The sequence below is a fragment of the Spea bombifrons genome, chromosome 3, assembly GCF_027358695.1.
Source record: "Spea bombifrons isolate aSpeBom1 chromosome 3, aSpeBom1.2.pri, whole genome shotgun sequence".
Lineage (NCBI taxonomy): Eukaryota > Metazoa > Chordata > Amphibia > Anura > Pelobatidae > Spea > Spea bombifrons.
The window spans coordinates 4,797,792-4,815,289 of NC_071089.1; the positions used below are offsets into that span (position 1 = coordinate 4,797,792).

The 17,498-nt window shown below is 39.0% G+C and overlaps 1 protein-coding gene across 1 annotated transcript in view; it reads left to right on the forward strand.

Moving 5' to 3' along the window:
• The window catches only part of LOC128483054 (calpain-13-like), a 40,310-nt gene that overhangs the window by 4,466 nt on the left and 18,346 nt on the right, over positions 1-17,498 (forward strand). Inside the window, exons 4-9 of the mRNA XM_053459091.1 lie at positions 274-522; positions 13,579-13,648; positions 13,969-14,087; positions 15,778-15,911; positions 16,278-16,452; positions 17,067-17,141. Of these exons, the coding sequence (XP_053315066.1) occupies positions 286-522; positions 13,579-13,648; positions 13,969-14,087; positions 15,778-15,911; positions 16,278-16,452; positions 17,067-17,141 (810 nt within the window). The 5' untranslated portion in view covers positions 274-285. The remainder of the gene's footprint in view (positions 1-273; positions 523-13,578; positions 13,649-13,968; positions 14,088-15,777; positions 15,912-16,277; positions 16,453-17,066; positions 17,142-17,498) is intronic.

Sequence of the window (17,498 nt, forward strand, 5' to 3'; positions counted from 1 at the left end):
CCTAACGCAGCGTAACGTCAAAACCACTTATGTCCTCACTGCTGACGTATGATGTCATATCATGGATTTATTTAAGAGCAGATTTTTATATATATATATATATATATATATATATATATATATTTATGCTGCTATGGCAACAAATTGTTTGACCCTAATCAGAACAGGAAAGAAATATGGATGGGAAAAACTTTTTTCTGGGCAATGTTGGGGTCATGTTCTAATTTAAAATATACCTCTAAAAATGTTTTTGTTTTTTTTGTTCTTAAACAGCACTGAGCAATAATGCCCATCCCTGGGGTATTTAAGAAGGTGGCTGAGGGGCAGCAGTTTCAGCGAAGCGTTGGCACGGTGGACAGCCCCAAAAAGTTCCGAGGGCAAGATTTCAGCGATATCCGAGAAACCTGCTTCAACCGCAGACAGCTGTTTGAGGATGAGACCTTCCCCGCGCATCTGTCCTCCATCGGCCAACAGCTGCTGCCCATGGACAAACTCCTCAGCATCAAGTGGAAAAGACCAAACGTAAGTCACCGGCCACACCGCGAACGTCAAGGAGTTATTATTTCATATAAAAATTATCTCTCTTATTTTCTGAGGACCTTTTATTTTTTCTTCGAGGTTTGAGGTTTAGGTTTAAATAATTTCAGTTCAGGAACCTTTCCTGTGCCAAGTAATAATAATAATAATAATAATATGTGCATTGATGCAGCGCCAACTGACATCCCTACAGAAATGTAGCAGGCTTGTGTTTTAATATAATAGTATAATTATGAAACAAACGCTGGCATTCTTAGGGAAAAAGGAGGGTAATTATATTTACCTCAATCATGTCTTCAATGTATTTTAAACGTGTTTACACCGAATAAATGAACTCTTTTTTGCTCAAAATATTAAAGGGAATCTCCCACCATTTTTTTAAATAGTATTTAAATTATTGTATCCAGCGCTGGGGGTTATATTACTGTATAGAGCACTGGGGGTTATATTACTGTATACAGCGCTGGGGGGTTATATTACTGTATACAGTGCTGGGGGTATTATTACTGTATACAGCGCTGGGGGTTATATTACTGTATACAGCGCTGGGGGTTATATTACTGTATACAGCGCTGGGGGGTTATATTACTGTATACAGCGCTGGGGGTTATTACTGTATACAGCGCTGGGGGGGTTATATTACTGTATACAGTGCTGGGCGGTTCTATTACTGTATACAGCGCTGGGGGTTATATTACTGTATACAGCGCTGGGGGGTTATATTACTGTATACAGCGCTGGGGGTTATATTACTGTATACAGCGCTGGGCGGTTATATTACTGTATACAGCACTGGGGGTTATATTACTGTATAGAGTGCTGGGGTAATATTACTGTATACAGCGCTGGGCGGTTATATTACTGTATACAGTGCTGGGGGTTATATTACTGTATACAGCACTGGGGGTTATATTACTGTATACAGCGCTGGGGGTTATATTACTGTATACAGCGCTGGGGGTTATATTACTGTATACAGCGCTGGGGGTTATATTACTGTATACAGCACTGGGGGGTATATTACTGTATACAGTGCTGGGGGTTATATTACTGTATACAGCGCTGGGGGTTATATTACTGTATACAGCGCTGGGCGGTTATATTACTGTAAACAGTGCTGGGGGTTATATTACTGTATACAGCGCTGGGGGTTATATTACTGTATACAGCGCTGGGGGTTATATTACTGTATACAGCGCTGGGGGTTATATTACTGTATACAGCGCTGGGGGTTATATTACTGTATATAGTGCTGGGGGGTTATTTTTCAGTGGGACTTCCCCTTTAAATAAAAGTGTGCCAAGCGTTAATCTTTGTCCTGGAATCTGAAGCGCAGAATGTTTGAAGTCAGAAGGTTTTTTGCCAGAAAACTCTACTGAATGACATAATAATGTAAAATTAGAAATTCATCCGTCCCTCTGATCAGCGTTCATGTTGACAAACGGATAAAGTTAAGCTGGTTTTGTAGGATTTTCCCAGAATAAAGCAAATAAAGACCAACTCTCTGGGTTTCTAAAGCAGATGGAATATCCTGGAGACGATTTTCTGTCGCTTTGAGGTAAAATGACGTTTAAACGGTTAAAGGTGCGAGCCGTTTTGAGGTGTGAGGCGTTTTGCGTGTGAATACTCGGACATGGAGTGTAAACAGCGCCTAATAACACAAATACAGAACGCGGCCCAAATTTGCCTTCGAAGAGTAAATATTACTTACAGAGTGAATAATAGATAAAATGAAAAGTAAAGACGGGTGATTTACAAATTCAAGTCATTCTCGGTCACGTATGGCTGTTTTTGTTCTCATATCTAAAACCAGCAGCTCTGCCAGTAGATCGGCCCCATTCGGCCCCCGTCTAGTCACCCGTTTCTCCTGCTGTAAAGACTCAAACCTTAATCAGGCGTTGGTCTCGTCTTAGATTCAGGAGCCGTATGTCTACCCCATGCATGTTTAATCCCCTCACCGTATTACCCTCTACCACTTCTGCTGGGAGGCAGTCCTACTTGTCTACCACTGATATCATCTGGACTACGGGGGAATCCAGGTAGCTGGAGCCAGAAATTTCCCAGTTATGGTCGTTTTTCATTATAACCGACACACCATCAGGATTACACATCAAAGTTATTCTTGAACAAGGTTAACAAAAAGTGATTTTATTGTCCTATAGGTTGCTATGGTGACATCATTACAAGTTTTGCCCCAGAATCACTTCTTATGCACAAAACATTTTTTAACCAATTCCATTCACAAAGCCCTGGATCGCAATGCTATCCTAGAATAAAAAGTCGGGGAAAATATACCGGTCTCCTGGTGGAGATTCCTTAAAAGTCAGTTCACTTATTTGACTATAATTTATACAGGGCCTGCTCAGCTATTGCCACAGAAGAAGCTCATTGAAAGTCAGCCTTTTATAATGCAGATTGAAGTCAGGGATCTGAAAGGTTTAACTCTCTTGCTATGTCCAATTTTAATAAACGTTGCCCAAAGACTTTGGCTTTACCTTTAACTACAACAAGCCACGCCCCCCCCCCCGGGCTTGGTAAAGTGATAGTGTTTGCCATAAATATGTATTGTATGGGAGGTTCACTTAATACTTTTTCGGTCCGAGGTTCTAAAGTTCATTTGCTTTGTGTTTCTTGTCACATACGGTAGATATTTAATCCCCTACACAAAGAACTCCTCTGTGACTCAGCGTTTGCCCCGGCTATTATGTTTCCAGCATATAATTCATACAAATAATATGCGCTACAAAAATAGTCTTTATTGTGCCTTAATGTGTTGTTTGTTTCAGATGTTGTGTAGTGTTCTAGTTGGCATCGTGCAATTTATTCCATAATACTAGGGTTTAAAATGTTAGCTAATAGGTTTACAAGACGTAGCCCCTCCCCCTACACAAAGGAATCGCCCCCGGGGCATTTTCTTATCACCAATACATACCCCAGGAGTTTGACCAGGTTGGACCCGGAGTCTCCGGGCGAAGGGCTGCTTCCCAGGGTCTCTGGGTCACTTTCATTTAAATTATTATTTTTTTTTATTATTTTGTTATGGGTGATTGTAGGGAAATATTTGAAATTTAGAAATGTTCATTTTAAATTTCAATTATGTTAATTTTAAAATTGAAAATGTTTATGAAACCTTTTTTTGCAGTCTGTGCCTTGATGTTTTTTTAACATATTTGTATTTTTAGGGTTATTTAAATCTGTCTTTAAGTGATTATCTAGGGGCAATTAAAGAAACACAGGACATGAATCATAATAATGGCATAGAATCAAAGATCACAAAAGATTCTTCAGGAATTTCCGATGAATAATTCATGATTTTGGGCGCTTTTAAATGTTTTGTGCTGTATTAGATCTCTAGCTTTCTAGAAAAACAGAACTGCTGGCAGAATATGTCTCATCTTTCCACTAGAACGTTCTGGATTAAACATTGTACATTTGAGTGAAGTGTATTTACTCAGCCAATGAGATCCCTCAAGCTCCTCTCCATAGCTTTTACATCGTATGACACGGACTATTGAGGATTTAGTTGCCATGCAATAAGACAAAACATAAGTACTCGTTACTTACAAGCATTCCTTACAAGAAGAGAGTGATTGTTTCATAATAAGTCAACCAATTAACCCTGTATTATGATATTGTTGAGTTAATAGAAATATATAATGATGTCATACTCAAATACCCAATACATGATGTCATATGAATGCATTAGCGCAGAGAACTCTTGATCGTAATTTCCAGGGATACATTTCATGATAAAGAGGGTTATTGGAGATCTGAAATGTATTTACATTGATTATTTTGTAGAACAATCAACCGGTACCACAAGTGTTTGTTTAATAATGTAAAGTCAGGCCATATTAATGCATCCGTAGACAGAAGGTATGAAGAATGAGTGTGATGTCATGAATGCGGTGACAACAAATTCACAGACCCCCAATGTTTCAGATGTCTAAACTGTCTTATTGTTTGCATTTCGTTGGTTTTCTAACTCTCTCTCACTCACGCTCTCTCACACTCACGCTCTCTCACCCTCTTTCTTACACTCTCAATGTCACTCTGCCTTCTCCGCCAACCGCTTACGTGTCGCCAGCTCCTTTTCGGCAGCTCCGCATGGAGGAGTGGGGAGAGGCTCAGCCTCATAGCGGAAGTACTACACCAGGCCAGAATAATGCTCCCCCCCATGCCTCCAATCAGGGGAGAGGGTGTGCACAGAGGCCCCGCCCCTTTGCGGAAGCACTCCAGAAGGCCAGGTTAACAGAGCTAATAGAGGGGAGAAGCGGCCAATAAAAGAACAAAAAAGAGGGTGAGGGGCAACAAAGAGGTTTCCAAATGAATGAAGCCCTCCAAATTTTGTCTGAACCAAAAGCGTAGGAAACGCAATGCGTTGTCTGAAACCTGAATGAACCAAAAAGGAAACAATAAAATGGCCCATATGCACAAGTCTACTAATTGTATTTTTTCACTGATTTGTGTTTTGGAGATAAACATAATATTAAGGAGAAAATACATTGTGCAAATGATGCTTTTATGTGTATTCTAAACAGCTACGGAAAAATGACTGAATTAGAAGAATGGTGTATGGCAGCTGCAGTTTAATGTTGATAAACATAATATAACGCAGTTGGTACCGACAAATCAGGAAAGAATAAAGGATTGCAGCATGTACGGCTTTGAAGAGCGAAGAAGGGACGTGATAGAATGATTCAGATATTAAGGGGTTTAATTTAAGCACAGGAGGAAGGTTTGTTTCAGAGGAGGAGAAATGTTAGAACCAGAGACCATCATCTAAAACTAGATAATCTTAATGCATTTCAGTGGAATGGGGGGGGGGCAAATGTAAAAATATATATATTTATTATGACTGCTACATTAAATTTGTTAGCCAATTAACATACAATTTGACTGAAAAAAATAAACATGTCTTCAGTACAATAAAAATAATTAGATTTGTTTCCCCTTTTTTTTTAAATCAGAGATTTTAATTAGGACGTTCCAGAAGCAAAATCTGCTAAATTCAGATTCCAATTAGTTTTCAAGTTTAACAGAAAAGTGTTTCTTCCTTAACTCCAACCTCAAATCTTCAGAACTGCAATAAAATACATAATAAATAATTGTGTGATTAAAGTGTTAATTTTGAAGGGGGTCTCATGGTCATTATATATATATATTTAAGGTTCCCAAGTATAGTAATAAGAAGAGTAGTTAAGAGCCCTGCCAAAGTATAGGATATTTAAACAAATTCCTTATAATCAAACACAATTCCTTGGTCAGAAGGCAGATATAGGACAGAAGAGACGTCTTCTTTCGAAATCATTGTATGCTGTCCCCGGGCCTTGCATGTACTCTGTTAGTGATGTCACAAGGTTACTTATGACTTCATTTAGAGCTAATAGCATTCCAGAAATTTGTATTGTCCTACTAGAATGTAGCTTTATGCGCATCCCGATACATTGGCTTTCAGCCTCGTCAACTCTCCCTAGACCATTATACTGATCGTTATTTGCCAAATTCCGGAAGCTTTATCTGCCATGAGAAGAAAGAAAGAGAGAAGAAAAGTGTGCTCCATATTTTCTTTGTTCTCTGCAGCGGGCATTACTTAAAATCATTACGTTATATTAACCCCTTAATGACAAAGCCCGTACATGTACGGGCTCAAAATGCATTGTTTTCAATGGGTTTAGGGACCACCCGTTGTCCTTAAGGGGTTAATAGAGCTCCAGCATATTGCATTGCGCTATTACTACCGGGGAGGAGAAGGGAACTTTAACCCCTTGAGGACAATGGGCGGTCCCTAAACCCATTGAAAACGATGCATTTTGAGCCCGTACATGTCCGGGCTTTGTCATTAAGGGGTTAAAAAATGACAAAATTGACAATAGAAGTCAGTAACGCACGTTGAGAAGGCCACATACAGTCGTATCTGTCGGCCGTCACTCAGCACAGTGGTGGACAATCCAACCCAATTTATCAGCATGAAGCGCCTGCTCCCCCCCAGTTACACTAATATAAAGGAAGCGTACTTTATCCCCGTGCGATCCATCATCTCCTGCCAGTTACCGGCATTAAATCTTCAAACGAAACCGCCAGCTGAGCCAAAATACATCTTTCTGAAGTGAAATACTAACGTTGATATAATCCGTCAGCCCATCTTTTATTTAACGGAAAGCACTGTTTTTTTATTAAAAAAAATTCTAGCAGGACTGTATTGACGGAGAGGCGCTCTAAAATAATTTACGGTCATCGGTACTCGTTAGCGACTATCGAGCTACTCTTCTAAAAACGCCATCGTGATACAATATATAAATCCGCTAGCCATTGATTAGAAATCGGTGTTAGGTGCGGAGACGAGCCGGCGTTAAAGCCCTTCCTGGGGCAGAATATTCTCGATAAGATTCTGCCCCTGTAGCTTTGAACTGCCTGGCTGTAAGGCGATACACACACACCTGGATCCCCGGAGCCGTCCTTTACATTACATTTATTTATAAAGAGCCAGCAGATTCCGGGTGGGCGGTCCTACAGATGCTCGTGGGCAGGACCGCGGACGTGGGGGGGCTGGCCCCAAAAGCATACACATTTAAAAGTGATAGGAGAGAGGGAAGTGGATGGGGGGAAAAAGTTAAATTAAAATGTAAAGTCAGGCAAAATAAAATCAGTTTTGCCTGATATTCAGACGATTTCTTGCAGGCCTGTGCTGTTTCGCCAAAAATACCTAAATTCTAATCAATAAAAAATAATGTTTTTCTTTTGCTTTTGCGATGTTTTGCCAGCGACAGCTTTTCAAAAAATAAATATTTATATTAAGGGATAAAGAAACCTAATCCATTTGTAATATTGATCATGGGCCGACCTGTTCTAGATCTCCGCTAACGTCGCATTAAGCGTGTTTGACTGGTAAACAGTTGGAGCTTACATGGAGCTCGCGGGTCACCTTGACAAAGAATTAATTGGCAGCGACTCGTATTCCGAATCCAAACGCTGCGTTCCCAAGGCATGTTTATTTACCATTACAGAGGAGAATAAATCCACCCTGCGCTATATTATATTTACAGGTGATGTGCGGCCAGGGCAAGTGGGAAGTGGGAAGCCTGCTCACTCGCAACTAGAACGTTCCCTCTTTTATTTTTTTCCTTATTAGTGGAGAGGTGCTATGATGATTACGTAGAGAACTTAATGGGGAGGAATAATCATGGAGATCCTGAGAACAGGAAGTTAAGGTGGCGGCTCCCGTGGTATACACGAGCGGCTAGCTTCTAATATATAAGTTATGGCGGACTCACTTTAATAAGGTTAGGTTATATATAGAGTGGTTAGATATAGAGTGCTTCCAGCAGCGGATTGGAGGATAAAACGTGCCCCGAGAATGTAGGTGAGATGAAGGTCACTCTTTATTGGTCAAAGGGAATTGTTGGCAGAAAATGTTACAAACAATTATTTCAGTTTATTTAAAGACCTTGATTTCTTAATTCATTCCTTCCTTCTTTCTTTTTCCTTCCTCTTTCCCTTCTTTTTTCCTTCCCTTCTTTTCCTTCCTTCCTTCTTCTTTCTTTCTTTCTTTCTTTCTTTTTTTTCTTTCCTTCTTTCCTTCCTTCCTTCAAGAATCTCAATGAGCTGGAGGTTACTCTTTATTGGGCAAAGTGAATTCTTGGCAGAAAATGTTACAATTATTTCAGTTTTTTTGAAGACCTTGAAACCATTGACTGTTTTTCTTCCTTCTTCCTTTCTTCATTTATTCCTTCCTTCTTTTTTCTTCCCCCTTCCCTTCTTTTTTCCTTCCTTTCTTTTACTTCCTTCCTTCTTCTTTTTCTTTACTTCCTTCTTTCTTTCTTTCCTTCCTTCCTTCCTTCCTTCAAGAATCTCAATGAGCTGGAGGTTACTCTTTATTGGGCATTTAAGTGAATTCTTGGCAGAAAATATTAGAAACACTTCAGTATTTTAGTTTCTGTTAAGACCTAGAAAGGTTTTTCTTTTCTAACTACTCTTTTACTTTCTTTCATCCTTTACTTCTCTCCTTTCTTAATTATTTCTTACATTCTTTCTTTCTCTCTTTCATCTTTTCTTTTGTGAATTATTTCTTCTTTTCCTTCCTTTCTTCATTTCTTCCTTCCTTCTTTCTTTTTTCTTCCCCTTCCCTTCTTTTTGCCTTCCTTTCTTTTAATTCCTTCCACTTTCTTTCATCCTTACTTCCTTCCTTGGTTGATGCTTTCCCTCCTTCCTCTCTCTCTCTGTTCCTTTTTCTTTCATCCCCTCTTTAACCCATTCTTTCCTTTCTTTGTTCTTTCTCTTTCTCCTTTTTGTTTCCGTATGCATTTGTATAATAATATATATATTACATTTAAAAGAAAATACACATTCTCCCCTTTCAATTTGCAGTCTCCAATAATTCCGATCCTGGTTTAAAACCGCAATGTCCTCTCTGATTACCTAATGGCTACTAATGTGTAACTCTTCTTATTTCCTTCAGGGCTGCAAATGATATTAAAAGGAACGCAGTCCCTAATGTGCATTCCGAGAGTAGATGAGGAGAATTAATGCATTGTAAAATGAGCTACACATTCCAATTTTGTGTGTGTTTTTAAGCATGAATCAGTGAATTATTTTTTTATTGTCGTTACGGTTTATAAAGGCTTCGGGATGGAGGCAATAGTGTGTGAAATGGTTAATTTATTTTAAAGTGGATTGTACTCCTAATGAAAAACAAAAGGGTGTTCTCGATTTAACCCTTTGAGTGAAAACACATTTTAAGATTGGCGCTGTGAAGTTTACAGCATAATAAACAATGTCAGTATCTAACTAGATAGATAGATAGATTGTCAGCTCCTGTGACCCGGGCCCTCCTCACCTGCTGTTTCTGTAAGTCAAATTGTTATGTTACATATTACTTGTTCTGTCCTGCCTACCCGTTGTACAGCGCTACGGAATATGATGATGCTATACAAAACAATTCATACTAAAATAATAAAATGAATGTTTCATTGTATCAAAATTTGTTACATTTGTTCGTTTCTGTGAATGTCTGAAAATGGAAGGGGAACCCCCAACAAAACCAATGAAATTTTTTGGTTTTTTTCCTCCTTCCTCTCTCTCCCGTTCTCTCGCTACCTTCTCCAGCAACAGCTTCCGTGTCTCTCCTTCTCCGTTCCACCTGCTCTATCGCTCCGCTTCGGGGGGAGAGATTGTCCCCGCGTTGTCTACTCTGAAGTGGAGAGGAGAATGCAGACCGAGGAGCGGAGAAAGAGAGGGGAATCTGAGAAAGGGAGACAGTTGTAGGAAATGAGTGAAAGAGCGAAAAACAACAAATTTTATTTCAGAAAAAAAAAAAAAATACAAAAGTGTATTCTAGATTTAACCCTTTGAGGGGAAATGTCTTGCAAACTCATTGCAAAGGCTTGAAGGACCCTGTGATACCCTCATCCCCACAAAACATTCTACGCTTCTAGAAAAGAGGCACATCAGGGGAAGAAAGAAGGGGTTTAAGTTACAAAGAGGGACCTCTATATGCTCTTCTATGGTCGTGTTGACTAATTAAAAAGTATCTCAAACCACAAAGGCAATTTCTCTTGTATTCGTAAATCAGAAATTATAAAAAAAAAATAGATACGAATAATATGTATTTCTTCCATAAATGTGTATTTTAATAATGTGAGTCGCTTGAATTTGAATGCTTTGCCTACAAGGAAGGAACTCGGTGTAGCATAGAGGACCGTAAAGGACTAAATTGCTGGGATAGAGTTAAAAAAGTTATTTATAGCAGAAAGATCCGGAATCATTGAAGCGCAACCTAATCAGGAGAAGCTGCTTTAACAGAACAATTGTTCATTGCCAGAAGAAGTTGCCCGGTGCGGTTCAATGATCGCTTAAAAGCGGCGTCTAACACTTCCAAATGAGATAATCGCAAGGTGTGAATGAGCGCCTGATGAACACTCATCAGCAAATCAAAGACACATGAAGAAGATGCAGAATATTCTATTTAAAGGGAAATGGTAGCTACCGCCGCATTCACCAAAATGTATTTATCGGAACCATCTATAATGAGTTATTGTTGCTTGTCTATCACATTAATTGCATCGCGGGTATTTAGTTTTAAGAATTTACTTAATGGAAACTGGGGTCTGTGGCTGAGAGGGGCACCACTATGTAGGTATATTTATTGACGCTGTCAAGTTCACAGTATAATCGAAAGGCCTAGGGACATTTTGAATGAGGTACAATAGTTACATAGTTACATAGTTTGTAACATTGAAAAAAGAACTAAGTCCACCCTAGGTATGAACAGGGGTGAGCCTAGGGTTAGTAGTACCGGGGTGCCTATGCATGCATATATTAAAAGGCAAACTTGCTTACCCATTCACCCTAACAGTATACATTTACACATTCATACACACGCTATCTCCCACCACACACGCTAACCCTAAGCTCATCACTGACAACCCTAACACCATATGCCGACACATACTCACACTGCCACCATACATTGACATATACACACAAGCTAACAACAAATACTAACACACACACTCATGCTAACACCATACACAAACACGCACACTCTAACACCATACAGTAACACACACACGCTAACAGCATTAACTCGCACATTAACACTATATACTAGCACATGCACACTCTAATGCCATATAGTAACACACACTCATACTAACATTATATGCTCATACGCCATACACTTACACAAACGCATACACTCACTCTAACACCAGTACACAGTACACTATACACTAAGGAAATAGACAAGGGTGTGTAAGCATATGATGGAATATCTGAGATGGTATATAGGATGGCGTGAGAGTTGAGGAGTCTTAATGGTAAGAAGGAGGTTTATGAAGGTGATGCTCTATTTTATAGGAAGCCAAGGCATCAGTTTGGGGTGAGTTGTGTTCTGGAGGAAAGCAGCGTCTATCCCGAATTTTAATCCGTCCAAACCCCACAATTAGCAACTTAACAATAGGGAAGAAATATCTTAATGGGGAGAAATAATCATGCAGATCCTGAGAACAAGAAGTTATGATGGCTGCCCCTGTTGTATACACATAAATATAATTTACTTTGATCAGTAAATATCATACATACGCTTATTTAATGTACAGAACTGCAGATTACTAACCATGACACGAATACGGATGTAATATTACGTGACATAAAAGTAAAGATGATAAAATACATTGGATTTCCGTAGCTCGTAAATTGAAAAAAAAAAAACAAAAATACGATCTCAGACATAAAAAAAATAATCATCGTTTTTGGTTATTTAGCAAATCATTTACTCCGTTCTAAATTTGCTATCAGTTGTGATTTCGGTTCTGTTGTGTTGGGTAAAGCTATGCATTTTCATTGATTTCCGTCTGTTTATAAGATAATGCTAATTTTCATTGTTCAAGATAACAAATCAGACAAAACATGTTTAAAGGAATAATTTGTCGTTTATTTTGTACCGTGGGTGATTATGAAAGATCTCAGACAAGTCATTTGCCTTTGTAATATTCCCGTCTCATTTGAGACTAACAGATAAAAAAATATATATATATAAATTAAATAAACGGCAGTCAGGCAGCATTATGTCTTTAAGGATTTATTATCATTTTAGTAGAAGCCTAACCAAAGACCTAATGTGTCATAAAAAAGAAGTAGGATCCTAATGCACAGTCTCTCTCTCTCTCTCTATAAAAGAGTCACCCCGGGGCTCTCCCCTAGGGATTGGTTAACGCCGTCTTAATTTTAATTATTTTTCGCATGCGCGATGTCAAGTATCTTTAAAGAGAAAGTTGTAAAGTTTGGACGGGAGATTTTGGTCTTCCTTGTGATTTTTAAAACAAAGCAGAAATTTCAGCCCGGATAATCGATCTTTGGAGAAGTAAGAAACATGAAAGCAAGACGAGCGTCAGGCGATGCGATGTCAATATTTGTATTTATTGCAAAGCAAGGTTTTTTGGATTGTACTTGGAAAGAACTGCAGTGTCTTGTAAGGAAGGGATGCAAAAAAGCTGTTGAAAGGAGCAGCTTATAAACATTTACGTTTTATAGAGTTGCGTCCAACTCTGATAACTGTAACATGTATATACATCTAGGTTTATATAAAACATATATAGTATATCACCAACATACATATTTAATGCATTACAGATGACATGTATGTAAAGCTGTGAGGCACAATAGATCTACAGAGAGATCTTGCATCCCACACTGGAGACTGCTCTATAGCGGAAAGAAGAGAGAGAGGGGATGGGAGAGCAGAGAGAAAGGGGATGGGAGAGAAGAGAGAGAGAGAGGGGATGGGAGAGGAGAGAGAGGGGGGGGGATGGGAGAGAGGATAGAGAGAGAGGATGGGAGAGAAGAGGGGGGATGGGAGAGAAGAGAGAGAGGATGGGAGAGAAGAGAGAGGGCAGGGATGGGGGAGAAGGAGGGGATGGGAGAGAAGAGAGAAGGAGGGGATGGGAGAGAAGAGAGAGAGAGGGTATGAGAGAGAAGAGAGAGATAGAGAGGGGGATAAGAGAGAAGAGAGGGGGATGAGAGAGAGGGGATGGGAGAGAAGATAGAGAGGGGGTGGGAGAGAAGAGAGAGAGAGGGAATGGGAGAGAGAGGGGCAATGGGAGAGAAGAAAGAGAGAGGGGATGGGAGAGAAGAGAGGGGGGGATGTGAAACAAACAATTAAATACTACAAGGGATGCAACAAAGTACAGGAGAGAATTTATTTTAAAGGAGGAGAAACGTTACAACCAGAGACCAGAATCTGAAACTAGAGGGTCCGAGGCGTAGATGGACTTCCAGCTCGGTATGTGAGCCTCCAGGTCTAGCGAGATGTTGGGTTTCAGCCAAAAACCCAAAGGGGCTTTCAAAGAATTACAAACCCTTTATTCAGTAACATATAACAAATTCAAACAAAACCAGGCCTCTTGTTAAACTTAATGGATATTCTTGTAATTAGTGACATTTTTGCTGTTCGATCCCACGATCTGATATAATGCTCTAATTTCGACCCTGAATGACTGAATTGAATTATTTTTATATTTTCGTCTTTATTTTTTTTTTTAGGAAATTGACAGAGACCCTCGTTTCTTGGTGGACGGGGCTAGCATTTTTGATATCGTCCAAGGCGAAATAGGTAAGACCAAAAAAATTACACGATAACAACCCAAGGAAATAGTATCAGGAATCTCTAGCCGTGGTGTGAAGAAAACCTTAACCCCTTAATGACAAAGCCCGTACATGTACGGGCTGAAAACGCATTGTTTTCAATGGGTTTAGGGACCGCCCATTGTCCTTAAGGGGTTAATCTTGTCAAAGGGCCAACAATAAAGATAGAGAATCACATAAACTTCCGGGAGCTCGGAGGTCTCCTCGGTTTTTGATTGATTTGATGGTTGTAAGATAGTTATTTTTCATATTGAATATAAAACACTATTTTTGGCTGCTTCCTTGAAGGTGACTGCTGGGTCCTCGCTGCTGTTGGTGGGCTGACGCTGCACAGAAAATTCCTGGAAAATGTTGTTCCCAAAGATCAAGACTTTACATACAAATACGCAGGAATTTTCCATTTTCGGGTATAAGTTCAATACATTTTTAATTATAGTACAAAGTATAATTTATACAGTATATATAACCATTTAAAGTTTTCTAGTTTTTTTTTTTAAGAAAATCTGATTCTTTTCCATTAAAATAACATGAAATGGATCAAAAAATCCAGCGCAGATGGGGTTAATGTTTAATGGAATCTCTATATAAGCATACAATGGTCCTTTATCACTCCCATCACTCCTGTGTTCCAATGGCCCTTTATCACTCCCATCACTCCTGTGTTCCAATGGCCCTTTATCACTCCCATCACTCCTGTGTTCCAATGGTCCTTTATCACTCCCATCACTCCTGTGTTCCAATGGCTCTTTATCACTCCCATCACTCCTGTGTTCCAGTGGCCCTTTATCACTCCCATCACTCCTGTGTTCCAATGGTCCTTTATCACTCCCATCACTCCTGTGTTCCAATGGCTCTTTATCACTCCCATTACTCCTGTGTTCCAATGGCCCTTTATCACTCCCATCACTCCTGTGTTCCAATGGCCCTTTATCACTCCCATCACTCCTGTGTTCCAATGGCACGTTGTGTTCGCTGATCCAAGTTTAAGTTTAAAAGGATAATTGATGGTTAGAAAACCCTTGTGCAATTATGTTACAGCCAGAAATGTCCTTGGTTTTAATGAAATACTTCTTATCAGTAGTGTATATATATATAGTAATCTTTATGCCAATCCAAACTGGCTCCTTTAAACCCAAAAGGGCCAGTGTATAGCCAGAGCTTTTAAACATCAGATACTTTATTGAGGGTTGGCAACATGAACTCATTTTAAATAAATGGACCAATTAATGAATACCCTTATAATGATACAAAATGTTGTTTTCATGTAAACATTGTAGATATCCTAAGAAAAGGTGAACACTTTTTCATACTATCCTGCTATAAAAGTGTAAGCTTACTGGGCAAGAAAAGTCATTTTGAATCCATTCTTGCTCCTCTACCATAGATAATATGTTTGTATTGTTTTATTATTAAATAAATGGACAATACACTTTTGTTTATTTTATTTATTGTAAAAAATTGAATTTCTATTTTTATTTGAATTTCTTTATTCTTTTGAACAATGTCGTAAAATAATCCGTATTTACCCCGGGAATTACGCGCTTTAAGTCTTCTCAAATAACGTCAAAGTGAACGAAGCCAAGTCCGTGGCCGTTTTATAAACATGCGCAAGCGGCCACAGGTTCGGTTTAAACACCGACCTTGAAAGGAGTGTTTACAAAGTGATGTAATGAATGCTAAGAATGACCCCGCATGACTTTACTGCCCAGGATTTTGCTTAATTAGCTATAAAATAAATAAATATTAATATTTCTCTGTAATGCTCCTTTGATCAAGGTTTCCGATTTAAACATTTTGGGCCACTACTTATTTATCTGTCATTCGCCTGCATTTTTACATACAACCATGAGGGTGTCTAACATAACGCTGACACTGTGCAGCATTAACATCCTGACTGGATCCTTTCTGTGCTCCCTTCTATGGGATCTCTATGGATCTCCTTTGTGTAAATGTGCATGTTGGCTGCCAGATGGTTTATTATAAGGCCATGGCTGGATATGCCCCCCCCCCCGGGCTGAATGCTGTCTCCCAAAGGGTGAATTTCTGGGAAAATATATATTTTTTGTAAATACTCGGTTTCCGCCCTCTTTTTTGCAGTTCTGGCAGTTTGGAGAATGGGTGGATGTGGTGGTGGACGACCGGCTTCCAACCCTCAATGGAAGATACCTGTCCGTCCAGCCTCGTAGCAACAATGAATTCTGGCCGTCCCTGCTGGAGAAGGCATACGCCAAGTAATAACTGAATTATATATAATATTACCTGCTTTACGCCCAATCTTTACAAATATATCTAAAAAAAATAAAAAAAACTCATGAATGTTTAAAGTGTAAACCTCTATTGGACTACCCTGGATCCAGAGCTAGTCTTAGAAACCTAGATTCTGCCTGAAGATCGGCCCCATCCGGCCCCCATCTAGTCGCCCATTTCTCCTGCTGTAAAGACTCAAACCTTAATCAGTCGTTGGTCTCGTCTTAGATTCAGGAGCCGTATGTCTATCCCGCGCATGTTTAATACCCTCGCTGTATTACCCTCTACCACTTCTGCTGGGAGGCTGTTCTACTCATGCTTTATTTTAATAACGACTTTCTTTATATTAGACTCCGAGGATCTTATCAGAATTTGCACTGGGGATTTATTTCGGAAGCTTTGGTCGACCTAACGGGAGGAGTGCAAATGGAATTTATTTTAAGCAAGCCCCCGGTGGATTTGCGTGACATTGTCATTGCGGCTGCTAGATCCGGTTCTCTGATGGGTTGCACAACTCCAGGGGATGTAAGTGTTGGTGCCGTGTAAATATATATATATATCATTTTCTTAACCTATGAAAGGATACATTGTAACATTCACAAATACATTTACAGATGTGCGCGAGCTTGATATTAAAGGGACACGCCACCCATCACGTGCACTTTAATGCATAATAAGAGGTCCCTTTAAATTAATATAATATGCCCCTTTCCCTGCCCCCACCTATATTCTGTCCCCACCAGAAGTGTTCCCATTAATTTCAATGGCAGTGCTTTTCAGCCACTGATTGGCTGCGTCAAAGAGCCAATCAGTGGTGAGAATCAGCAGACCACAGAGGAGGCGCAGGCTGCAGCTTCTCCCTAAGAAGAACCCCTTTTTGTGAGGCTGTCAGGGACATTCAAATGCCCTTTAATAAAGCAGCCAAAAATATAAATGATTTACTTCCTGTAAAAATCTATATTTCATTTCTGAATGATGATGTCATGATCTACGCGGTATGTATAGTGGACGAAGCCTGAACACGAAGTAGCTCCTGTATTTTAAAGAGCTCAGAGGTATGAGTCGGAGCTCGTGTGATATCTGAGTGTATTCCCTACATACTTCTGAGTCCTATTTTTAATCATGTTTTTCTTTTTTAGCTACAATCTGGAAATGCGGAATTATTAAATGGTCTTGTTCAAGGTCACGCATACACAGTGACTGACGCCACGCAGGTGATAATGAAGAAGTTATATTTATTTTTATAAATATAATATTATATATAATATCATTATATAATAATTATTATTGTTATTATTATTATTAGATACATGTACAGTTGCATTATACACTTTATACAATAAAACACTTTGTTATCCTATGTAATTATATTATATACAGGTGAAGAATCGTGTTCAAAGAATGTTTTCCAAAATATTATATGTTATATAATGTAATATTTTTCTATTATTATTATTATTATTACTATTCTATTTATTTACATACGTACAATTAAAGCTACATTATCCATTTTATAATAAAAAATATTGCTTAAAGAATATTTCACTAAAATATTATATATGATATAATAT